At 38.1% G+C, this 26593-nt stretch overlaps 1 protein-coding gene across 1 annotated transcript in view; it reads left to right on the forward strand.

Annotated features, from left to right (window-relative positions):
- Positions 1-26593, forward strand: part of GRM5 (glutamate receptor, metabotropic 5) — a 276118-nt gene that overhangs the window by 126582 nt on the left and 122943 nt on the right. The window contains exon 3 of the mRNA XM_009881188.1: positions 3287-3536. Within this exon, the coding sequence (XP_009879490.1) occupies positions 3287-3536 (250 nt within the window). The remainder of the gene's footprint in view (positions 1-3286; positions 3537-26593) is intronic.

Below are 26593 nucleotides of genomic sequence, written 5' to 3' on the forward strand. Positions count from 1 at the left end.
ATCCCTCCTTTCTGTTTAAATTTCCCTTAGAACCTTTCTTTACATTTAGAAATGGGAACAAAATAGCTACATGGATTGATTGCCAGGACATAGGCAGCTTCCATCACAGGAGACTCACAGAAGACATTGCTTCGGTTCCAGCATTGGAGTTATGAATTTATTTTCACCTGGAAGTGAAACTACAGACTCCTTCTCAGAGTCAGACTGCGTAAGTTCTCACCTTGTCCATCCATGTGTGCAAGCCCAGAAGTCCCTGTATCCTTCTCCTTGTGTCATAGACCTGACTGAAGAGTGGGAACTAACCTGTCAGTGGAAACTTACTCTTTCTCTGCCAATTTGATTAGTACTACTATGGAAATGCCACAAATCTCCACAAGAAGCCCAGTTCCATATGGAAAGCATGGAGATGCTCTTCCACCATGAACCTCACATCTCAATCTCAAGGAAATGATGTAATGTAACTTATCCAGTTTCCCACTCCCATTCCCTCGATGCTACATATGCTTCATGAACATACAGTTTTTCCATGGAAAGAAAGATAGCTCAGAGGAAACTCATCCTAATATGTGGTGCACAGGAGTTTAGCAGAAAAGAATTTATTTTTCCATCAAGGAGAGTTCATTATCCCCACAGTATAGCTCAAATTAAATATACATACCTCATCAAACCTCTTGCACAACAGGGGAATTCACTATGAATAATTAATTAAGTAGAGTTTAATCAGCAATGATCATGACAAGAGCTCCACTGATGTATTTGTATGAGCATCTTCAAGCAAAGCTGCTTTCTGTTTTCATCAAATCTCCCTTGAGCTCATGCCATACAGCTATACTTTTCCCAGTTGGAGAACTCAGTCAGTCTCAGATTTGGACTGCCAGGATGTTTTTCTTTTAAATGTTAAGAATGTAACACTTTGCTAAGTGGCCTTGGTAGTTTAACATGTTTCCTCTCATTTTAGATGACACTTTGCTTTCTGCGTGGTTTTGCAAAATCTCCCTGCCTTGATACATGATGAGACCATGGCATTTGTGCCAGAGCAACCTTTATTTGACTGGAAAAGAGTTAATGCACTTCATGTTCATTGCAAGACCTACTATTTTTCAGTACTGTAATTAAACCTATTCTAAGCTTTATAGCAAGCCTCAGGGTAACAGTTTGTACACTTCTAGCACTTTCACAAAGAGTGCAGTATCTGGAACATCTAAGAGATCCAGTTCTGTAAGTCAATTAGAGCTGTCTGGGAATTTTCCATTGACAGTTTTTTGACAGAAAATGAAGTCTTCAGAATTTCAATCTCTTTGAGATATACTATGGAATGCAGTTTCCTCAAATATTCATCTACTGTGGCAAAGTTTGATACAGTCTTTCTTTCCTTTTTATTCTCCATTAGGAAAAGTGAAACAGAACATTTAATGTTGATCCAGATTGACCTAAATAAGAATAATTTTAAACTAATTAGTATATTTCCTGTCAAACAGCTCAGTTTTATTTTAGATGGCCTCAGGGCCTGGTGGGAATTAAGTGTGACTGACCCCTATTTTTCCTTCAGACTGACTTCTGAGGCTGTAATATATCTTTCATGAGGCACCACGTTTTTGACCCCTAGCTGAACTGCTTCAGCATCTCACGGGAATCACTTGATGCTCATGTATCACTGGAAACACAGTTTGCCCTAAGAGCATGACACATGGGAAAGCACTGGGTACCTGATTTACAACTCCCAGAAAGCACTGCAAAAATTTAAAAATCCGATGACATTTTGTCCAGGCACAATTTGCATAGTAATGGATTTTCCATCAGACCTAATCACAGCAGGGAGGAAAATGAAAGTCAGATTAGCTAAGGAGATCTGCATTCAGGTTGCCATTCTGGTTGGTTACCATTTGGAAATTTCAAGGTCTCAGTCATTCATTCCTGATGTAAAATGAAGGTAACAGTACTTCCTCTTTTCTGTTCTTCGTCTTTTTTGGCTATTCAGCTCTTCAAACTACAGACAGTGCTTTTCATGTTCACATACAGTGCTGAGCCTAATACAGCCTCTAAACTCCACCACCAGAGCCACAGGGAGACGATTCCCTGGGTGGGCAAGCTGAATGCTTGCTGGCTTCAATGTCCAAGGCCACAAGACCAGATGACAGCCCAAATCCCACTGTCTGATTCTTACTGCTTCACATGCATTTTTACTGTCAGTGCTCTTACGTACTCGTAACCATGCTGGTAAAAGAAAGCATTTTTCTTATAGATTCTTCCATTTGCAAACTCACAGAAATAAGTGAAGAATCAGCAATTCCTTGCAACAATATTACTTTAACGCTCTCAGTCTTATTAATCTACTGACTGTTTCTGTGGAATATTTCCGGGGGGTTAAGGCAATATTTTGGAGAAAGATTTCCTGCCTCAAAGGGTTTCTTATTTAAATGAGACATGAAACAGATTTAGACAGCCAGATGGAGGAGCACAGGGAACCAGAAAGACAATCCTGGTTAGGATGATTGTCAGTGGTATCAGTACACCCACTGTTTAGGCACTGTGACTTCTATGTAGGCCTGGCAGAGATTTTCTACAGTGAGACAGAATAAAGAACAATAAATATATCTATCTGTTAATATTTAGTACTAGTTTATGCCCTTGGGGCAGAATAGATTGAAAGAAAATATGAAGCTTTTCCTGTTGGGTTGGTAGACAAAAAAAGCCAACACAAGTACATTCAGTTCATCAGTGATCTTGTGATCCCTGTAATGCTAATTTTTTGCCACTCATTCTCCAGAAGTTCTTTCTTCAAGAGAATAAGTTTTACCTTTCAGTGTAATTAAAAAATTGTTGCTTTTCAGATTGCATTATGAACAAAGTGATGTTGTTATGAGTCATTGTTTTCTTTTGCTTCTATTTAAAATATTACACCTATTCATTCTGAACATATATTTTTAAATTTTTTGAATCTAAGCCCAGAGCACTTGACCACATTCAGTCCACTTAAGAGAATCAGATTGCAATTTATACATACATTGTTGTACACATTGTGGACCAGATCCTCACAGATACTAAGGTACCTAACAGCATTGGGTTTCAGTAGAGATGCAGGCTCCTAAACAGAAGTGATGTTTCTAGGAAAATTTGTTGGTCCTGAAAAATGGATTAATTAAAATGTTAATGTTATTTTGTTAAGATTTGTACACTGATCTCTGTGCAGGTATGTTGCGTATTCTTTAAAATATTTGCTGTTTCCAAAGCACGAAAAGCTTCTGCAAATTTTAATGTATGCATATGTCTTTCTGTTTGTATTTAGGAAACTATGGTGAAAGTGGAATGGAAGCTTTCAAAGATATGGCGGCCAAGGAAGGCATCTGCATTGCACATTCCTACAAGATCTATAGCAATGCTGGTGAACAGAGTTTTGACAAGCTGCTGCGGAAGCTCCGGAGCCACCTGCCCAAGGCAAGAGTGGTTGCCTGCTTCTGTGAAGGCATGACTGTGAGAGGTCTCTTAATGGCTATGAGGCGCCTGGGACTTGCTGGAGAATTTTTGCTGCTGGGCAGGTGAGTAATACCATGCAATTACAGCCAGCTTCTTTTCTGAGTAGGGCAAAGAAAATCAAGCATACGTAAAACACATACTCATGGTCCCTCCTATATATGTGCATGTCTAAAGGATGGAAAGTAACGTCAGCCATGTCGTAGTGGCACATACTCTACAAAAACATGCATCATTCTCATGACATGTCAGGCAAACACATGACTGCTTGGCCAGTCTCAACAGCATTGCGTAGGCGAAGGCTGAAACGCAAACTTTTGATTTGGGTCATCCATTTTGTTCACTGCAGTTTAAAATTCATCCTGTACGGCCTGAAGCTAGGCCTCATGTCAGTAACACTGTGTTAAGAGTTGCTGATATGGCCTCTGGGTGGATGTGAAATAGATCTTCACGAGACAAAGTTTGTTAACCATCATGTTTTCTTCCTGAGCCAATGTGCTGACGTGTGCCTACTGCCCTAAAGGCAACAGACAGGTAATCCTTTCTCTTATGTGGAGCTCAATGATATCAGTGGTTCCTTCCCTAACCACCAAAGGGAGAAAGGAAAACTCACTCAGATGTGTTCACCAAGCAGGAAAAGACCCTGGGCCAGTAAGCAGAGAAGTAGAAGCTATTGACGGAAACCTAATGGGATCTTTGTGTTTGCCACACATTCAACAAGTGGTCCCTAAATGAGATGACAAAAATGGTGTATTGACCACAAAATGGAGCATCCCAGAAGTCAGCTAATGTGGCCTGCTGCATTTCCAGTGCGTTATTAGAAAGTTGACCTGATACTGTCCCAAGAATGAACCCTACAGGAACACAAATAAAATCATGTCAGTGAAAACAGGTGTCCTGGTGAGACCTTCAAGGAAACATGTAAGGACTGCAGCTCTGCCCAGCTGTCTTGGAAGCTGGGATGCTAAGACTGTCCCACTGGTAGGACACCAGCCGCTATTCCAAGTCTGCCTTGTAGTATGCAGCTGCCCTTCCCCCTTGAGGAACAGGGAAAGCAAACAGGCAACAGCTTGGACTCCTGCCTCTGCCCTAACTCTTTGCTATCAGCCTGCATTTTGGGAATTGAAGATGCAAATTTCTTACTTATTTCTCTGTCTTATGACAACTGTGTCTGCCCTTCCTTTCAAGTACATTTTATCTGTAAGCTTTTCCATGGGTTATCTTGATCCTTGTCTGGACTAACACCCAAAGGGACCACAGCCCTCAGGGTGAGATTTACCTAAACATATTTAGATGTCTACAGTTTAGATACTTTGGTGTGGACTTGTCATCATGCTTCCCTCTGTAGTTTATGGAGAAAAACAGGACCTTCTTAGGTCCCTTGTTTGTAATGTGGACATTTCGAGTAGCTCAGAGAAATTATGCTCTGGAAAAGGGCTTGCACAAAGACTCTCTTGATGACTAGCTTTGGTGGAAAAGCCTACTTGCTGGTTAAAGTGGAGCAAATGCCACATCTATTATCTCTAGCTGAACCTGGTGCCACCTGACCTTTGCTGTCTTCTTTTATGCTAAACATAAGAAGTTGCCAATTCTCTGCAGCAACTCCCAAATTTAGAAGCACGTAAGCATTGTTTTCAAAAAATATGTTTGCCCTTAAGTCCTCCAGACTCCAAACCATACTTAATTTTGTATGGGATTTGTTTATGTACAACAGTGTTCAATTTAGCCCTCTGAGATACTTTTATGAATAACGACTTCAAGAACCAGTGATTGTGAATAAGAATGGAGCAATACAGTTTAGCTCTTAAAAAAAGTAAGGTCCAGAGAGAACTGGCTTTGCTTTTTTTCTTCAGTGAAAAATACCTGTTTATAGCTGCAGTGGGAGCTGTCATGAGTAATTATAAGAAAGTTTTTATTCAGTATATGACTTTCATTCAGTAAATTGAAAGTGATAGCTTCTCTCAGAAGTCTAAACTGTAAACTGTAAACTGTTTGAAGTTAAAACAAAAATCCTTAATTCTACCAGATCAATTTATGTGTGCCCATGCCTGTGGCAGCATTATACAATTTGTTTGTGAAAATTGGAGCATGAACTGGAAGTTTTTGCAAAGAAAGAAAAAGAGAAGTCTAGGGATTATTTTTTTTTATCCTTTCTAATTATTAACAGAGATTCCAAGGTAATGGCTGAGAAGTGGCTACTCAAACATAGGGTAACCTGTCCCCAGCCAGTAGCTTGTCAACCAGTAGATATACACCATTGCACTTGTCTTCACCCAACCAGAGCATTCCTACAGCTGCATGAGACAGCTGAAGATAGGTGGGGTGTTGTATTCTCCCTGCATATGGCTCTGCACTTGGAAGATCCCAAGGATCTAGGAACGTCTCAACTCCTTTCAATAGTTTTGGTACAGATTTGGGATTAAAACCAGCTATAAACCAGAAATAAAACAACCAGTTTTGCCTACCGAGGACTTTTATTTTGTTTTGAGTCACCCATAGTCAGGAAAGCGGACTGTTTTATGTCCCTGCAGTGCAACAAGACTCATGTGCAGAGTGTGGGATGTTGTAGAGCCATTATTTATGTTCCACAAAAATGTTAATTCTAACAAAAATGTTCTCCTTCTGCTGTGGGATAATCTCTAGGCTTCTCAGCAGAGGGGAAAGAAAAAAAGCAAAATAGAAAGCAGGGAACTTGCAGGAAGCCTTCTTGATGTAAATGGAATGCAAGACAATAATGCCATTGTCCATTGATGACCTGAGTTCCTGCAGGGATTTAAAGCTCCATTTTCCAGAACCTTGATGTGCTGTGTGCTCTCTTGATTTCAGCTGTCTGGCTCTGTTGGTTATGAATATTTAATTGGTGGACCAGATCTAGGCTGACTGGTTGCTCCTGTGGAGAACAGCCTAAGGCACTGACCTGGGATGGATGTGACACCAGGACAAACCCAGACCTTACAAACAGATTATGTTGGGGACTTTTTGTGCATCGTTTATGAGGGGAAAAAGGCATTTAGCAAGATTTTGTAAAGAACAGATGGTTCAGAGTGCTTAAAGGGGAAAGGGCTACACCTGAAATAAAAGAAGGCTCATGCAATTAATTTCTCTAGTGAAGCTACACAGGAAAATGGACTAGGATAAGATTTATACTTTCATTCATGCTCTGATCCTGGAATTGCTCTGGGCTGCCCATTCAACTGGGAAGGTTATGAAAGGACACAAGTGTAGGGAGAGTGCCTGTCACTGAAATGCAATGGGCTCACAAGGAAAACTTTATCTGCTAATGGATAGTTAGTTATTTGTTACCCCATAAATGCATTTTGCTTCCCCCTTGTTCTATGAAGTGGTGAATTATTTTATTTTATTGCCAAATGCACAGAAAGAACTAAAGCCCCAAAGCTACACTGTACTCTATGTGAAACCACAAGAAATCAACATTTCCACTTTCTCTTACCTTTTTTTTTTGTTCCATTTCTGAGTTGGGTTTGCCTCTAATTTTCCCAATCTAGAGCCTTGAGAAAATACTAAGATTTTTGGAGGGCATAGATTTCTCATAGCACCTGTTTTATGCTCAGATAAACAGAAAATGGAGTGGCCAAGGAGAGTACATATCAAATAAATCACCCTGTAGAGCCCCAAGGGGAGGAGAAAAGATATCCTTCAATAAACTCTCCACTCTTGATGTACTATACAGTTCCTGAAATTGCATTGCTTGCCGGTGACAGTGATGAAAGATGGCAAGTCATTAGTGATTGTAGCATTCCAGAGCTTTTTGATTCATGGAAACATTTAAAATGCTCAGCAAATGTTTACCTCATGCACCTTGAGGAATTGGACTTAACCTCAAATAAAAAGGTGAGTGTGTTGAATTTAAAGTGTGAAAAAAATGCTATTTTGACCTAATCTTTATTCAGTCTAATTGAGATTAAGGACACCAGGCTTCATCTGCTTGTCTTTATTGCTTCTGTCATCCACAGGTCATATGCCAGGAGGTATCCTTACAGATAAAATTCATTAGAGAATAAATAATACATTTGTGTAGCAGAGTAACTTTGGAACACATTTCAGAAAGAAATATGGAGTATTAATTGTGTAGATAAAACCAATTTGGTTCTAGGTGATTTTCATCTATTCCTCATTTTATGTCAGAGTCATCCCCAATAACTGAAATTTTGTTTCACGTTGAACATACACCTTCATCCTCCTTCTTTGGATTACTAGTTTCTGATGTTTGGACAAAACTTCTGTGATAACTCTCTCCAGTGATAATTTTATCTGATACCTTTCATCTACAAAGGTTCCAAAATATCTCTTGGAATGACTAAATGTTACAGTGCCAGTTCACATGACTTTTCCTGATAGAATAGAAACTATTAGCCACAATTGAAATTATGCATATTGACTCCAACTGTCCTAAATAAAATGGGGTCAGAGAACAGTACTGCAGTATTGGATAATTTTATTCTTTTTTTTGCTCACTGGCATTATTTTATCCTGTAACAACTGACACTTTTGGGATGGGATTTGGACATGGTGTTGGTGACAGCACTGTCAGGGGTAGTTACCAAGAAGCAGTTTGGACACAGATACTCTGTTATTGGGGTAGAAGAGTGTTAAGATACAGAGATGCAGGCTTTGCATGCCTTTTACCGCCAGAAGAGAGAATTGTCCCTGGTTTGTTTTATTTAATAATAAATAATAAATTTAATAATAGTATAAAAGTAGCTATTGTACAAACCTACAGAGCAAGAGACTGAAATTTTGCCAAGGATTTGTGATTCTATATGCAATGTAGTAGGATTTTTCCTGCCTTAAAGAGAGGAGAAGGAAAAAGAGAGACATATAGAGATAAAATGGCTTGGTCAACATCTCCAGCTTCCAAGTGGCATTCCAGAGGCAGTATTGATCTGCAAGGAATTACTGGAACTTCCATACGCGTCATGTTCCAGTATATGTATAGTGTGTTAGACTTACTCGGGTATTAACTATCTTTTTTGAGTGAAGAGAAGTTAATTAAGATTATCTGGACTTCCTTTTGCATAAAATGAAAAAATTAAACACAATCAGTAAAAAATCACCAGAGGTGGAAACTTAGGCTGTAGTACTGATTCTGATTTTCAGATGTCCAGTTGCAGAAACATGGCCAAAAATTTACCAGTCTGATTTAATCTGCACATCACCCTTAGATGCTTCTTCAGCTAAGGGCTTATGGAAATGCTATAAAATTGTGTATTGATTACCATAGGTGCACCAAAGGGATGGGAAATCTAGAACTACAAGGCATGCCTCAGATTTTCCATGCTTCCTTGAAGTGTCGTCAGGACTCGATGACTACATTCTTAAACTTCCTTACAAAGACTGAAAATCACATCCTGCATTTTCACAATTCAGTCCATTCTGTGATAAGCAAAAGGCTGTCTCTCAGGGTAAGGGGAACCCTCTCGAACATGCCTTCATTGGCAGAGCATGTCCAGCTGAAGGTGAATAAGGGGAGGACACTATTTCTAGCAGTGTGATGATCACAAGCAATTCAAGGGAGGCTCTGCAAGAGGGCAGAAGGATCAGTGAAGCAATGCCCATTCTTCTCAGAACACCACACACATTCTCTTAATTTTCACAAATGACCTCTCCTACTAAAAGATACCTGCTTACTCCCCGAGGAGATGGATTGGAGGAAATTATTGTTGATTCTGAGGCTCACAGATGTTGTGGCAAAAAAAGCCGTGTAGAAGGTGAGTCGTAGAGATGAGGATAAGGAGGGAGAATAAAATGTGGAGGACCATTAGTTCCAGGAAGTCCCAAAAGTAATTTGGCTGATAGGAAACTCAGCAATATATGAACAAAATCTAGTTAGCGACCAAAAAAGGCAACTATTGCTGAAGGAAAATTAAAGCAAGATAGATGATCCGAGGGAAATGAGTTCTTTTCAATAATTTAAAAAGACATCTTTCGTGAGACTTGTAAAAGTGCCTGTCGGATGAAGAAATATCTCACTGCAGAGGGCGTAAAAATTTCCCCCCTGAAAGTATGCTGTATGGTGTGGGTTAACATGCCTTTTTCAGTGTTTGTACAAGTCCAACTGGTGGTGAAATTCTTGTAAAATAAATGAGGATATGAAATTTTGCAGACCTGAAATGTGCTCTAAATTAAATTTTGGTTATTTCTGCTACTTCAGGGAAAAATTAATCAGCCACAATTCTGCTGTCTAGAATAGTTCTAACTGGGTAACCTTTGACAAAAATGTGGAAGCTAAATGTAATATAAGTGTGCAGATCTCTTCTCCAGGGACAAAATTAGCAAGTGAAAAAATACTTTCAGAGTACAATCATCCAACCCCAGTCTGTATGAGAAGTCTGCTCCCTTTTCTTTCAGTCCACGGTAGATAGGAGCCTGCTACAGCCTCACCTGAATGCTGTTTCCTCTGAGGCAATTGTCTGCTGCCCACTCATTTATTTATCTCTCAGTTCTCTATTCGGGCATCGATGTGTAGCCCAAGGAAGCAGCAATCATATTATACCTAGTAATTAAATGCACTGCAATTAGCAGCATTAAGTCAGAATCTTCATTGTGACCCAAAAGACAAAGAACTTAACAGTAAAACAAAGGTTTGCTTTTCTAGAGCCGTAAAAGAGATTAGGGAAGTGAAAAGCTGTCTTCCCTCCTATATCCAAACGGTGTTCTTAAAGGTAAAGCAGACTAGAGGGTAAAGAATAACTAGTTTTAAAAAGGAGCTTTGTGGTCTCCATTTACCTGGCAGCCTTGTAGCTCAGAGACCCTCCAGGTGAGCAATAGCAGCCCCCAGCTGCCTACTGCTGCAGATGGAAGCAGAGGAGAGGCTGGCCAAGGCTGTTGGTGTTTTCTTTCTATGGTATGAACCACAAAAGATTAACATAAGTAAGGACCCCACAAGCTATGCTTGAGTATTTTAGGGAGACAAATGAGGCAAATATCTACACTGAAAGCAAATCAATCAAATTGATTTTCTTAACCTTCTTTTCTCTCTTTAAAATCTTTCTTTTTTTTTTTCTTTTTTTTTTCTTTTTTTTTGGAGGGGGAGAATCTGTCCAACGTGTTAGTAATAAATATTGCATCTTGCAATCCAATTTCACAGTCACTAATATGGATGGAGGTAGTGAGGGATGGGAGTGAGTGCTAAGCATGTTTGGAAGAATATCTTCATTATGCCCTTGCATGAATGCTGTATCTCCCCTAGGGTGTGAGTGTGACATGGTGTCAAGCAAACATCAGAGAATTTCCTAGTGTGCATATTGGCAAGTGAGCACACCTTCTATTTATGTCAATAAGACATGCATATGTCTCTGAGAAGAAATTCAGTTCCTATGCATCTGAAAACAATAACATGACTGTATCAGGTCACATCAAAGGTCCACCAAATGAATGTCTTGTTTCTGGAAGTGGCCAACAGCAAATGACTGGCAAAACGTGACACCAGGCCAGGATGGAGCAAAGTTCTCCTGAAGTATTCTTAAATCTACAACTGATCTGCAGTTCAGGAACCTTCTAAATCAAAGCTGGTGTCTTTGTAAGTGAAGCCCTTGTGCAGTGCACCGCTATGAGTAAAAAGGAAGAAGTACAGACAGGGGTAGGTCACGAATGCAGAACTTAGTCCTAGGAGACATGAACTTTAATACTAATACTGGCACTGTTTATTAGTGACTTTGCATGTGTCATTACATTTACATGTCTTTGCTTTTTCTCTGTAACTGTCTTTCACGACTACTTTAGACAGTGATCAGCTCAGGCTAGACACTGTATTTTACTATATACCTGTGTTACCCTTTGGACTACAAGGCCCCACGCTCTTTTGAATATTCAAGTACTACCATCAAGCAACACTATTTTAGTGAGCTCGATAGGCAGTCTTGCTCAATGGGAAACAAATAATTAGTTGATATTGGTAATGAATATATCCTTCTCATGGCATGACAAATCATGAGTGTGTCCAATTAAATTATTTACTTCCTGAAGGATCAGGTCTTTGTTATCTAAGACTGGCATTAATAACCAAGGGAAGGTAGCTTTGTCAGTGATTACACTTGAGTAGAGTTGGACCTTAGCACTGTAGAAAATGGCAGTGGTTAGGAACTCAGGATGTCACTCAAGTCTTTCACTTCTGCACTGCACGTTCTTCTATACATAATTCATGCTTGATCCATCTTTGGGTGGATCTGCTTACGATCTTTCAAAGATAAAAATTCCACAGCCTCCTCAGGCAACTGTTTCCTATGCTTAACTACTCTTTATACTCTTCCTAATGTCTAACCTACCTTTTTTAAACTGTTTTTTTAAGCCCATTATTTCTTGTCCTATCCATGTGAACGAAGGAAACGGTTAATTCCCTGCCTTTCTAAGACTACTATTTATATATTTGAAGACTTATGCTTACCCTCAATCTGCTTTGACAACTTTCGTATGAAAGGAAAATATGTTTTACACTTTGAAATAACATGAGATTTCTATTCTCCTGGTAGAAATGAGTTATGGAGAAAAGCACAGAAGAGGTGGCAAAGAATCCTGAAACATTAGATAAGATTTATTTTCATTGCAAAAGGACAAATCCACGAGATGATGTACACAGCTGAAAAGCAGACAGAGAGGCAATCTCAAAGACAGATCCATATTGCCAATAGATCCATACTTACAGTTCTGCATGTAATCAAGGCAGTGGCATTTCTGGAAAATTGTGTCCATTTGTGGGTGCATCTCTGTTGTCCCCCAAGAAATATACTCTTCTGATTTTACTTTTGACTTTAAAGCTTTACTCTATCCAACAGCTTATTAAAACTTAGAATGAGAGAGTTCCATGGGTGGCTCACTTAAGATTGTTCTCTTCAAATATGTCTTCTGAGAGTAATAGGCAGTGCCCACAGAGAATTTTCTGAGGTGAGCCTATTTTGAGGATGAAAGATAGTCTTCCAAGTCTAAGAAAAGAAACTAAAAATACTCTTGGAACAATGGAAACCTTTTCTGTTTAAGCTTGAGAAAAGATGAGATGTTTTCTTCTCTAAAACAAGAATTCAAGAGGTGAAAAGAAATTAAGATCTTAAATTCCAGCATTGTTGCACCATTCTTTGTAGGCTACATGATAAAAGGTAACTATTTAAAACATTAAAACTAAGACTGAAAATGTGATGCAGTATATATTCCTAGAAAGATTTAAAGGTAGTCTGAGCAGGATGAAAGCTAGTACTGTCCTAAGTTAAGTGAGACTAAAATGATCTCCATTAAATGCTTGGCGTATGTTTGTTCAAAAAAAACCCCAAATTTGTTTCTGCTCCTTTAAAATTAACATTTTGACAAATAGAGGTTTGCTGGAAGGTACTGAGTAGCGGTTAAGATCTGTTTCCTTTCTATTATCTTTCTCTGTAGTATGTGGGTATGTTATTTCCCATTACTTCCTTTTTTTCTCTTGCCTTTTTTTTTTTTTTTTTTTTTTATTTACCTGCATCATCCCAGACTCTGCATCTAGGAATAGTGACTCACTGCACACACACAAACCATACGCATGTGTCTGGCTACAGAGAAGGTATTTATGAGAGGGGAAGATCCAGGGGTTTTGTATCTCTATGGTACCACATCCTGATAAAGAGCATCCATTCCAGATCATGTGGTCCAGAAACAGTCTCTTCTCTCAGAAAATTTGCTATCAATTCTGTCCACATCTTACTTTCTGTGTCCCTCACAGATCCTTTATGTAGATAAACAGGAGAAAAGTATGTGGCAGACAAAGGCAGGGAAGTACTGGATCACTAGAATTCATTCGGTTGTCCCAGGTTTGCGGTTATTGTTACATGTGCTCCATTTTTCGATTAGAGAGAGAAAGTGGGAAACAGAAAGGCAGAGATGCTTTAACTCCACATTTGAGATGATTTAGGAGTACTTAAAATACCCCGAAGATCTGAACATAAAAACATTACCCATGCGGCAGAGATTTATACCAAGGAACCCGTCTCACTAACAGAGCTGAGTGATTATGGAAGAATCTTACTTGGAGTAATGAAAACTTCTGATTTGTAAACTTGTGGTGTAATTCATTTTTCTATCACTCTATTAAAATGACAAAGTAGCACACACAGCAGAGCATTTCCCCCTCGCTATGGCTGAATTGATAGTTTCTAGTGAAGCCACTGCGTCTCCAGAGGTTAAGGCTGAAGGCGACTGATAACGTGGATGAAATACCAAAACTCACTAAACCTCACTCTGGTGGAACTTAGTTCACTACTGTCTTGAAAAGACATTTCAAATCTTGGCAAGAAGATAGTGCTTTCAGGAAGAGTGGATAAAAAAGCCACATACTTTTTCAAGGAATAAGGTCCAAGCTGAATTCTGTTGATCTATTCATATTAATTAGAAACACTGTAATAACAGAATAAATTAAATGAACAGTATTTTAATTCAGAAGGCAAAGTTAATAAAATAAAATCTGTATTTACTAAGGGACCATTTCCTTCAGCCTTTATTCATGTTGATTAGTAACAATGAAGGAAATGGAGACTGGCAGAATCATAGTAAGTCAGTCACCTCTATCCTGGGAAAATGTATAGCTATAAACCATTGTGATTTAGTACAATTTAACTAGTATGCTGTTGAACACTCTCTGTCTCTAAGTGCTGATTTGCACAAATCAGTGTTAAGCTTAGATGCTGACTCTTTTTAACCATGACTGTCTGGGCTGATTTTTAATATAACAACACATAGAAAAAGGAAAACTATTCCTTGTATCCTAGCAGTTAAAATAAACTAAGTTAAACAGGTTTCTGTTTGAATCATTTTCCAAACTCTACTTGTGTTCAAAGGTTTTGGGGTTTGGCTAAATCAGTTCACTTTTCACAGCCAAATGTGCATCGCCTGAAGGTTTTGTGAGTAACAAAAAGTGCAGGTGAACCACCCGAAACCCAATTTTATCTGAACATTTCTGACATGATGAAAATTATAGTGTGATGTATTGTCAGCTCAGCAATATCTTGAGGAAGATGACAGTCACAAAACGCAGGACTTAATGTTAGTTGTACACTTAATAGAGATTTCGGGGAGTTTAAGCAGAAGTAACATACTGAAATGAGTTATTTAGTTACTTGCTCTGACCACAGATATTTATACAAATATCTAGAAACTCCTACATAAAAGTGAATGTCCAGAAACCAAAACACTAACTGCAGGTTGTTCATCTGGTTTTGACAACAGCTGATTACTTGAGATGCCCTTATTTAGGAGAGCAATGAATATACTGTTGGTTTATTTTTCCTTTGGGGAAAAAAAAAAATCAAAGACAGAATTGCTTCTGGAGCTGTCATCTCTTAGCTGAAACTTTTAATAAGGTTTATGTATATTTTTTTTTCCTTTTTACTTCAAGATATATAACTGATATTATGTAGCAATAATAAGAAAATAGATAGCTTAATTACTTATGCAGCAATTGCTCTGTCAGGAATCTAATTACTTCTTGCTGCTCCATAAGTCCTTGTCATGGGAGATCTCCCAGTACAAGGGCTTGGGTAAAGGTAATTAGTGTTTTCTAATCATCTCCCCCCGTTATTTTACACTACATTGAACTTAATATGCCAATTTCAGCTATTGGCAGCCAGAAGCTCCGTGGCAGTTTGCTGTTTCATTCCGGTTGTTCTCTTGTAGCCAGGAGACTAAATGATTCATACTCCACACAGCATTAACTCCTCTCTCCCAATTGGAAAACAAAAGTAGTACCCTGGGAACAACAGGAATAACAAACGACAGCAGGTACCACAGAGCCCTCATTTTGTTCAACTACAACAATTCAGTTGGGAGGTGCAGAAAGACATACCCACGGGAATGCAGTCAAGGTGTTTCCAACTGAGCAGTGTAAACCACACATCTTTCTTCTGAGCTCTCCTCTGAAGTGCCCAGAATCCACCCAGGGTCACCATATATATCCCAGGCTGGGAAACAGGTGCTTTTTTCTGAGTCTATCTTATAGGAAGCTGTACGTGACCTTTGCAATTCTCAAAGCTTGTCTTGAGCTCAGGATGTATCCCAGAGAAAGTGCCTTGATTCTCTGAGATGGACATTCACTTCTATGCAGCAGTTTCTAGATGTTTGCATAAATATCTATGGTCATACCTATCAAAGAAAGGACCTATTTATCTTCAAAACAAAGCAGTAATGGGTTTATATCATAATTTAATTCTTAATTCTAATTGATTTTTATCTGGGTGTTTCATAGCACTGATGGAAGTGAGCAAGATTGATCTCACCTAAGGCCAGTGCTCAAATTGCTCTGAGCTCACTTGATTAGTGGAGGGGTGCAGGCATGTACACAGGGTCATTCAGAACCTAGGTAAAGTAAATTGTCCTCTGCTGTCCCTAATAAAGGGGATTTGGGGTGAGTACATACAAACATCCATTATGTGCTGAGAACCAGGGAAGATAAACCTTGGCCAACATATCTGTCTCTCAGATGGCATATTGGCTTCTTGGGAAAACAGAGGTGACATTGTTCCTCAAGTGGGTGGGCAGATCTGAAGTGCTTCCTCCAGTGCAGGTTTAATGGACACCCGTTCTTTAATAGTGGGGGAGGTCTATGGAGGGAGTCTACTCAAGGAGAGGAACCTATTCATGTTCAAGAAACAGAATTCTCAGCTTGAATCCTTTATTTCCAGAAACAATATAGTAAATTCACATTCCAGCATATGCCTGCACCTTTTCTCTGTGCTCGGAGGCAGGTTCTGGCATCTTCTGCTGCCTTCTGCCTTGAAAAGGAGCTGTCAGTTAAATGTGCCAAGGGACAGCTGAGCCTGCTAAACAGAGATCGAATGTTTCCCCACTGACTGAGGAATTAAGCGCCTGAAAATCCTTCCAGCTTTGAGAATTCCCAGCCAGGCCTGTCCTGGAGGGTACAAACTTCAAAAGTTTGAATCTGTTGCTATTTGTGCATCTCAGAATAGACATTTCAAGGAATATATTCAGTTTCTGGCCTTGGTTTCAGCCCCACTGATTCTTCCTGGGGATTTCACATCCTAGCATTTCTGGTGGTTTAGGTAGCTGGGAGTTCTCAGAGACAAACCAAGGTGAATCTGGATGCATAAAATGACAAAACAGTTTCTAAGATTGCTCTGTGTTCCCCGTATGTAGCAGATTTAACGGTCACCCTCTCCCGCAGGGCTCTTTGGGCATAATCCATAGTCTCATGCAGAGTTATTGTTTCTAAAACTTTTTATGCTGATAACAAGTAAGTATTTAATATCAGAAGAAGGTAAATGACTTTTAAGGCTGTCTGCAAGGGTATTTTTTGAGCTGCTGTCTTTTGAAAATTAATTTTATAAAAGCAGACTGAGGTTGTACATCACTGTTTTGTTTGTATAAACTGTGTCAGTGGTCAAGAATCAGGACACATCATTTGGAGTGTTCAAAACAAACTTTTTTTTTTAAAGAAAGTTACTGAGCAGTATTCATTAATGAAATTTCTACATAATTTTTATTGAAGCTTTATTACCAACAGTTTAAAATACTAATTTTAGAAAAAAATGCAATATTTTATTTTGTTAGTAAAGAACTTTTCTAGGAGGAGACCTCAGCTCTAATAATCCATTTTCTTTCAAAGTACTGAAAAAAAAATTTCCAGGAGTAAGAAAACTTTCTAAAGTTCTACAAATTAGATTGCTTTCAGTACCACAGTTATAAAACCTAGCAGCTAGAAAATTTTGCCTTTATACATTTTTTTTTTTTTTGGGTGGCTATTACCTTCCTTTCTTGTGATTTGCGTAATTTTATTATGGTTGTATCACATTGGGGATGTAGTTCTCATAACTCTTCTAATGATGGCATTTAAATGGGCTTTCAAATCAGACATAGCAGCTGTAAGCAATACCAATAAACATCTCTCTTCTTTGACTGTTTTTGATGGTGTTTTTTTGTTATGTTTTTTTTTTCACCCCAGAGAAAAAAATCATTTCAGATGAAATGCTAAGCTTATTCTGTGCCAAAGCATGAGGAACAGTAATAAGTAATATTTATGAATTAACCTTCTGTCCATGAGTATTTCAGCGAGAGATATGATTTCTGCAAAGCCCTTCATGCCTTGGAAGCCTATTACAGCTGGGATGCACTTCCTATCAAGATTCACAAAATGTCTCATCCTCCCTTAAATCTTTCTTTGGATTTTCTCCTCTATGCTCCTTCTATAAGCATGGCAATAGTTAGCACACTGAGAGCATCAACTATCATATTATCTCATGATATTATTTATTTGTATCCCCCTATCTTCATGTATTTTTGTGTTGGGTTTTTCTCTCTTGTATCTGATTTTATGTCTGAGGATTTTATGTGGCCTATGCCTGCAGAGGTCTTAACACCCCAGACTCCTAGATTGTGTCTATGAATCTTAAGTTCGAAGGTAATATTAATAATGGATTCTGCTCACTGCTCCTAGTTAAGGAGTTTCCCAGCTACTGATTTCGGGCATTAAAATATTTCAGTCCATTTACTCCCTTTGTGAGCCCATTAGAGGTGAATGCTCTCTCACATGCTTAAAAAGACATGGAGAATTTGAGCATTCAGGAGAAAACAGGTAAATCAGCCATTTAAATCAGAGATTATTCTCAGCCATTCCTCACATAAACAATTCCAAAACTCAGAGACTCTGTGCAAATCACAGGGCACAATTTGTCTTTTATTTCAGAATTAACATCCTAATTGGCTATCTTGTTATTAGCTCTTAGAAAAAATGTTCCAACAGTCTTTGGTATTTAATTAATGTATAGTAAATGGTTTTATAAATTGATTTTGGTATCCTAATGGATATGGTTATTGAAAAAATCAATTGAATGGAAACAAGTATTTTAATAAAGGCTTTTCTTCTGCATTTGATACAAGTTCCTTGCTTTAGTTAATGCTGATAAAGCAAACTTCTCTGGAGCCTTGAATTGTCTTTACCTTGAACTAAATACTTTGCAAACAAATGTAAACCTGATTTTGCTGTATTTGCCTTGCTCTTTACCAAAAACTTGTTTTCTGAAATGAAAAATTATTGTTTACGAGATAGGAACAGATTTTATACCATCCATTCAGCTTGCCTTTCCTGTATGAATCATAGAATAGAATCATAGAATTGTTTGGTTGGAAGAGACCTTTCAGATCATCGATCCCAATCATTACCCTAACACTGCCAAGTTGCCACTAAACCATGCCCCTCAGCACTACATCTACGTGTCTTTTAAATACCTCCAGGGATGGTGACTCAACCACTTCCCTGGGCAGCCTGGTCCAATGTTAGATATAGGAATCACATTTGCTGGACTCCAGTCAACTGGGACTTCCCTAGTTAGCCAGGACTGCTGATAAATGATGGAAAGTGGCTTGGTGAGCACTTCCTCCAGCTCCCTCAGTACCCATCCAGCCTCATAGACTTGTGTGCATCTAAGTGCTGTAGTAACTCGCTAATCATTTCTTCTTGGATTATGGCTAAACCAAGAGCTTTGGCTGAAACTCAGGAAGAAAAGGAAAGTTTGTAGCCCCTTTTCCCATAGGCTACAAACTTTCCTTTTCTTCCTGAGTTCCAGCCAAAGCTCTTGGTTTAGCCATTCCGATCTTCTTCCCCGCCAGCTCGTCTTACGTTACACTGGGATGGCCAGCTCCTGCACCTTAAAGATTTCCTGCTTGAAGAATGTCCAGCCTTCCTGGACTCCTTTGCCCTTCAGGACTGCCTGCCAGGAGACTCTGTAAACCAGTCTCCTAAACAGGTTGAAGTCTGCGCTCTGGAAGTCCAAGGTGGCAGTTCTGCTGACCCCCCCTCCTTACTTCTCCAAGAATTATTTCAATTTCATCATCACTATGCCCAAGACATTTTGGACTAGATGATCTTACGGGTCTTTTCCAATCTAGGAAATTCTGTAAGATGGATTCCAACCATCACTTCCCCCACAAGTCCTCCTCTGTTCACAAACAACAGGTCCACTGGGGTGCATTCCCTAGTTGGATCACTCACCAGCTATGTCAGGAAGTCATTATCTTCCATACACTCCAGAAACCTCCTAGACTGTGTCCTCTATGCTGTACTGTATTTCCAGATAAGTTGAAGCCCCCAGAAGAACAAGTGGTGGTCATTGTGAGACTTCTCCCAGATGCTCTTCAAGCGTTAGAGAGACTAACCAATTACTATGAATTAGAGTCCTGTGCCAGACTATTACTGACTCTGTAAGAGGAATTTGTCATTCATTAATTCACAGTTCGATTTCAATGTTCTAAAAAATGTGTGGAGGTTAGATAGCTCTGTCAGTGCTGAACATTATTTAAGTTACTATTTTGAACAAACTCATTTTATTCACACTGTTCATTACTGGGCTTTTGTTAAGAGCTGGACTGTGATTTTTTACTGTTTTGCCTCCATCCAGCCTTATGTTCAGAAACCCTAACCCAGAGATTATTAAATATCCACTGTACAAGGATGCGCATAACGAAATCTTTTCCTGCCTTTACAGAGTGAAAATTTAACCTGAAACACTGTTTTCAAAAATTTCATACAGGTTGGAGATTTCCATTATCTCTTCTTTCATACTTAAAAAACCTAGTACACAATTTCTTTAGTGAAATTCAGTGAATTTTGAGATGCGGACCAACAGTAAACTGGAGTGGGAAGAGACAGAAGATAACCAATATATATTACAACAAAACATATTCATGAGTGCAATTGAGTTATTAAATTCTTGTCTGCAGATATTGATTATATACCTTTCCTCATAGCATCAACATGTCATAAGGATTGTACAGTGATCCGTGTTGTTTTCAACCTGTGGTTTGTAAATCTGTGAGATTCATGCACTCATTTAGAAATCCACAGAAGGTCATAACAATCAATAAACTCACATTTGTTATGCATGCTTCTATCAACCAGACCCCCAGGTATCTGAATATTAATGTAAATTAATATTAATAAATCTGTATAATAATGTAAAGCATTCAAAGGAAATCCTGATTTCTCTGTATAAGAATCTTTCATTTCACCCATTAAAATTATTAAAGAAAGTTCCACAGAATTTAATAAGATAGAGTCAGGAAGTGAGGCAATATTTCTGAATTGTAGTAAAAAAAAAAAGTTCTAAATCTCCTTGTACTTGATCTGCTGGAAAGTATTTAAAAAGCAGTCAAAGTGTGTTAAGTGCTTCAGTAGCAAAAACAATTTGCAGCCTTCCTTATCTGTCCTGTGTGATTTGCATGAAACAAGCTTGGAGGGTCACTTTCAGTAACAATTAGGACTTTCTAGAATGAAAAAAAAAAAATCCAGCATAGAAAAAATCCACTGTGCTGAAACTAAAAAGTGATTGTAAGAATGTGTCTGTTTTTTTCCTATGTCTGATCTCCTCTAATATGTTGAAAGATATTTGAAAAGTTGCAGAGTTCTGTGCTTATATTTTCAGGAAGAAACTTGTATTTGAAATATCTTGCCAATATTGGCACTGTATTTTCTTTTTACAAAATTTCAATAATCATTTGAAATCAAATCAGAAAAAAATAAACTTTTCATGCCACATCAAAATTTTAGAGGTACTGATACCTGTTGTGGGAATATTCAACTTGTTTTCTAGTTGGAAAGGGGGGATGATTTCAAGTTCTGATGAGACAAGAAATTCCAAATTCAAAAACACCCTGGATTGTGGATCCTAAGGGACAAGTTTTAGTGGAATAAGAAGATCTTTTTGCTCTAGTCATTGTAAAAGTGATTTTTTTTCATTTTGTAATCCTGGCAACAGTGCTATTTTTGGATACTCTAAGCATATACATGTTGTATACTTTTTCTCACTTTTGACATTTTTCCTTTGATTTTGTGTTTATGTGCATCATCTCTCTGATGACTTCACCGTCCCGTAAGAACAATAAGTGAAGTAATTGAGAATTATCATGGAAATCTATGTCAGATGATAAATAAGCACTTTACGAATGAATATCTCATGATGACACTAATTTAAAAACAAGCTCTTTAAAATTGTACATTTTGTTATGGCAGCTGAATTGCTGGCATGCCAAGGAGCTCACAACACAGAGAAGCTTCAAGTAGGCTGAAAAGCCCAATGAAGGAGAGTCACTTGGTTAAAAATACCAAAAAGTGCTTTATGTAAGTGTGATGTATCATTGTAAGGGAAATGCAACGTGCTGTAGGTGACCCTGCTCTGGCAGGGGGGTTGGACTAGATGATCTCCAGAGGTCCCTTCCAACCCTAACCATTCTGTGATTCTGTGTGATTCTGTGATTCTGTGAAATGTGTGTGTTCTGCACTGAAACTCTTGGCCGGCTGTCTATTTCACAGGGATATTTAGATGTCAACAGGAAGGGAAAAGTTGATGGATTTTACATACACCAGGTATTTTTTTTGTGCCACGGTCTCCCATTCCTTGTCCCAGGTGTTATCTTTTCATGTGGTAGACCATGTCTGATGTGTTGGGTCTTGGGACAGTTGAGATACTGCAGTCCTGGGCTTCGAGTAGGACAGTGCCTTCTCATCCTCTGTGTTGGACACACAGGTTCATTAACTCTGAAATCACTACAGTATGGGTATACTCTTAGCCATGATAAAAATGTGATTTCCATCCAGTCCTGTTCACAGGCCTCTTTTTGGGAAAAAAGATGATGATGATCATTGAGTAGACTTTCAAGATCAATATGAGCCAACAAGTATGAAAAATACAGTAGGTAGCATTCATGATGTTTGTTTAACATTTGGGTTGGAAATCTGCTATAAATCATCCCCTCTCTTGTCTACACAGGGAAACCAGCCAATTAGTTTAATCAGCTAATGTTAGACTCTGAGATAGGATGTTTTGAATAACCTTCAGAGTTTCAAATACCTTTAATAAGGGAAAAATGTTTTTTCGTGCATTAACTTAAATGCATTGTTGGACTTTACTTCCTTAATAGCTGAAAATTATATTGCCAAATTTCCAGTTGCACTGTTTTAAATGAAGCCATAGCCTGTGGGCACCATATGGGTAAATTCCCCAATTCCGATTTACATAAAATGGCATCTAAGGAAGGGCGTATTCGTGCAAGTTCAGTGCCACCCTAATGGTCTGAACCTCAACTGTAATTAAACACCTTCAAATGCAGAGAGAGGAGCCCACATCCATGTGCTTAACTATTACCAGTCACTTGTTCCTGCTCATGTGGAAAGTCTCTGATAGCACTTAAAGCCAAGCCTAGACTTTGCATGCTCTAAAAAGAAGCTCATCCTTTTTTCTTCATACTAAATGTCTCTTCAGTGTCCAAATTCTATACATAAAGCAGCTGTCCTTTATGCCAATGGATTACTCAGAACACATTTTGGTGTTTAAAATCACTAATAAATAATGTAACACCTAAAATTTGTTATGTATGTGACATTTTCTCTAGCTGCAAAAGAACCCAAAGGCATTTTCTTCTTCCCCCTTGAAATTGTCCAATCAAACCATTTTGGCCTTCTTTGATTTGAAAGAAATGTCAGGTTTGGTGTTTTGTCCTTCATCCTATAATTAATTATGACAATGGATTTACAACTACTTGCAAAACATTGCTCATAGTAACTAGTAAAAAACCAATATTGCTATTACTTACATAGATGATGTGTGAACTTCAAAGTGTGAATTCAGTTAATGTGAATAAAGCTACTAAGATGTGTGTAAGTTTATCTAAATAGCACATCAATTTTCCTTTTTTTTTTCTCAAAAACCTTGGAGAAGAATCAAAGAAAAGCATAATGGGGAGATCAGATGTTACACACCAGTATATAGGCAAATTAAATTGCTGCTACTTATTGTCTTAATGATGGATTATGGCTTCCAAAATTTTATGATAAATGTAAAAATAAGAAAAATGGAAATAATGGATAAGAGGTAGAAAAAAAATGTATCAAAAAACAGGGGAAGATATAATATAATAATATGTTGGAAGACAGAGGGAAAAACTGATAAGCTCAAAAGAATGTTAACAATCATAAACTGAATGGAAAGGAAAAATGAAATAGAGATGGTACAGAAGAGAGATGGTGTTAAGGAACAAAGACAACTGCTGTGATAATGAACCAGAGCATCAGCTGTGCCTCTACTTGGAAAATAAGTTTCCTTAGCAAGAATTGAAAGCTTCCTTATCTCCCCTGGGCCATTCCCACCATCCCAGTTCCATCAAGGAAATCTATTGAGGATTGACAAATTAGGGACAAATTGTTCATCTGTATGATAACCCCTTACACTTACCCAAATTAAATTGATGGCTCAAAGTGCCTTCTGCTGGCCAAGAATGAATCTGAAGACCTCATTTCTTTTGCACTCTCAATATGTGACCATTCATCTTACCAGTACAAGGTTTTAAAAATTCACCATCAAAGCCTCCTTGAAAATAATATAACACCAGTTCAATTTTTATCAGTCATTTTCCTCCTATAACTTCAAGAAAATAACTAATTATGAATGTTCCCAAAAGTCTAAATTGGTGGTGAGCAGTAATCCCTATGCCAAGAAAAACATTTTAACTCGAAGACAAAAGGAGATGTGTTTTGGAATACAGTTTCGACTTGTGCATGCATGAGAGTGTTAATTAGGTACTGCTGAAACTAACAACTCCCAGAGACCTCTCATCACATGAATTTTGTAGAAAAGTGAGTTTAAAACCATCCTCGGGACTTGAAAAAGGTCCAGGCAAAGCTATTACTTATAAGATGCAGTATTTGTATTCATGGCAGGCCAATAACATATCCTGTTTGATGCCAATGGAATGTTTTGCAGCTCAACTTGTGATTATTTAAGTACCAATGTAGAAAAATAGCAACAGCAGTTGACTTTTTAGCTGCTGTCATTTTATATGAGATTTCAATAGGAAGCAGAGGCAGCTGGAAACAACTTGTCAAGATCTCCTCCGTTGTATTTCATTATCATCTAGTGGTACACAAACAAAACCAGTCTGTTGTACTTTGTGGAAATTTTACATAAAACTATAGTGTAAGTTAAGGTAAACAGACTTAAGGACTAGGAGGAAAGTGTTTAGTCAACATGTTGAAGCAATATTATGTGTATGTCATGTAGACTAGAACTGTTTTACTTACGTTAAACCATATCTCTGACCCTTAGGAAAGTTCTGTAAGGGCACTGAGAATGCCTTGGGACATTTTACTTAATTTTAGCCAGCTTAAAGTTGAATATCTGAGCCAAGCTGGAAAATTAGTTTTGCTCAATGAAAAAAGGAAAGAGGCAGACGTTTCTTGAGGACAATTCATCCTTCCCTAAAACAGGCTCCTTCTGTCTTTCCATCAGTTATAGAAGGAATCCAAGAGGTCAGTTTTAGATGTTGTGTCTTACCCTGTCTGGCCATTAGCTGCCACTGCAAAAGGGCATGGATGACCATTAAGTCCTTTTTTGTATCTGCTAGCCTTTTGCAGATGTCTCATATGCTATAAGGCGAAGTAAAGAACTGTATATAGGCAACTGGATCAAATTCCAGTTGATGAGTTTTGGCTAGATAAACCACTTACAGGTGCTTTGAAGTTTAAAAGTTAACCTCAGCCCCACTGTTTTCAAAATATCTATCTCCCTTCTCTCCCTCCAAAGGACCTATAGATTTGCAATAATCAGCAAAGCAGTTGTAAAATTTAGCGCTATTTGATACAAGCACAATGACGGCTTTATGATCAAAGAGAGAAATTCAGATTTCTTTTTCCTGATTGCTATGTAAAACTTATACTAAAATAAAAACTGTGTGGTCCCAAATACGTAGGAATGCTCGAAGCATAGTGTAATGTAGAAAAGGGACGCAGGAGGAAGTTCATATAGCAGAGTTATCTAACCTAGTAACGGGACTTTTTTTAATACCTTTTTGTAATTTTCCATGCTGGATCTGTTTATTGAGTGTTTGGGGACTGAATCTCAGGCTAGATATTTGATTAGTATGAACAGCGTGGGTATTAATTTGCCTAGAGTCTCAGAAAGAGAGTAGGCAAGCACTTAAATCAAAATATATTGAATAAATACGTTTCCACATGGCTGCATACTTGTCAGTGGCTTTAATAAAAAAAATCTTTGTGTTTTGCAACAAGCAATAAAAAATTTATATATGTATGTTTGTTTGTTTGTTAGTAAAATGTCTAAGGAAATAGTCATGAGGAATAGTGGCCATCATGAGTGGCCAACTCTAGAATTTATTCTCCAAAAATTCTTGATAGATATGACTATTTACATATAAAACTTGCTCTGTTTTTTTTTTTTTTTATTCTTCAGTCTATAGTTCAAGAAGATACTGGAAAGTATTTTATGCATGTGACAATTAATTTTTGCAAAAGCTTATGTGTATGTGTGGGCTTGGGGTGTTATGTGTAGTATTTTGAATATATTCAGTTACTTATTTCCAAACATTTACATGATTTAAACCAAATTTTTGACACTCATCTCCATTTTTGAAATTTAAACACAGACCTTGAAAAATGTTATGCATATGCTTAATTTTAATTGTAGATAGGATCTGAGGGATCCTCAAGCTGAATTTGAGGTTTATTAAGCAATGATAACTGAATTTTTTAGCTTGCTGGTGAGGCATCTATCCAAGTGTCCATTTTCCATCACTGGGTACAGTGGGAGGTGAATCTCAGCATCTGATTCTGGACGGGCAGTCCAGACAGGCGGTATGGCACCCACAGGTTAACAGAGCCCTTCATTCTCTTGAGACAATGTATTAGTCATTCTATGAACAGTCTTAAATGTCTTCATGAGATCTCATTACACATTTCTACAATATTTACATTAAAAGAACAATGTAACATTAATTAATAAACAAACAAACAAACAGAACACAGCCAGGTGGCAAGTCTGAAAGCTTTCCAAGACATGCCAGTCAGAAACCGTCTGTTTAGTGTCTAATAACAGACTAGCTATGTCCAGCACTCTTCTATTTTATTTTTTTTAGTAGACTTGTTTATTTCAAATATTTTACAATAAGAATATCCTCAGTTACTTACACTGAAGTAAAATATCTTTTGATAGTGGTAGGGGGCCCTCGTGTTTTCTTATGGCCCGGAATGGATTTCCATGTGAAGTTTCTGTGGCTCTAGGTACTTCACAGGATCACAGAATCACAGCATCACAGAATGGTCAGGGTTGGAAGGGACCTCTGGAGATCATCT

This window comes from Charadrius vociferus, unplaced genomic scaffold (assembly GCF_000708025.1).
Source record: "Charadrius vociferus isolate BGI_N301 unplaced genomic scaffold, ASM70802v2 scaffold1, whole genome shotgun sequence".
Classification (NCBI taxonomy): domain Eukaryota; kingdom Metazoa; phylum Chordata; class Aves; order Charadriiformes; family Charadriidae; genus Charadrius; species Charadrius vociferus.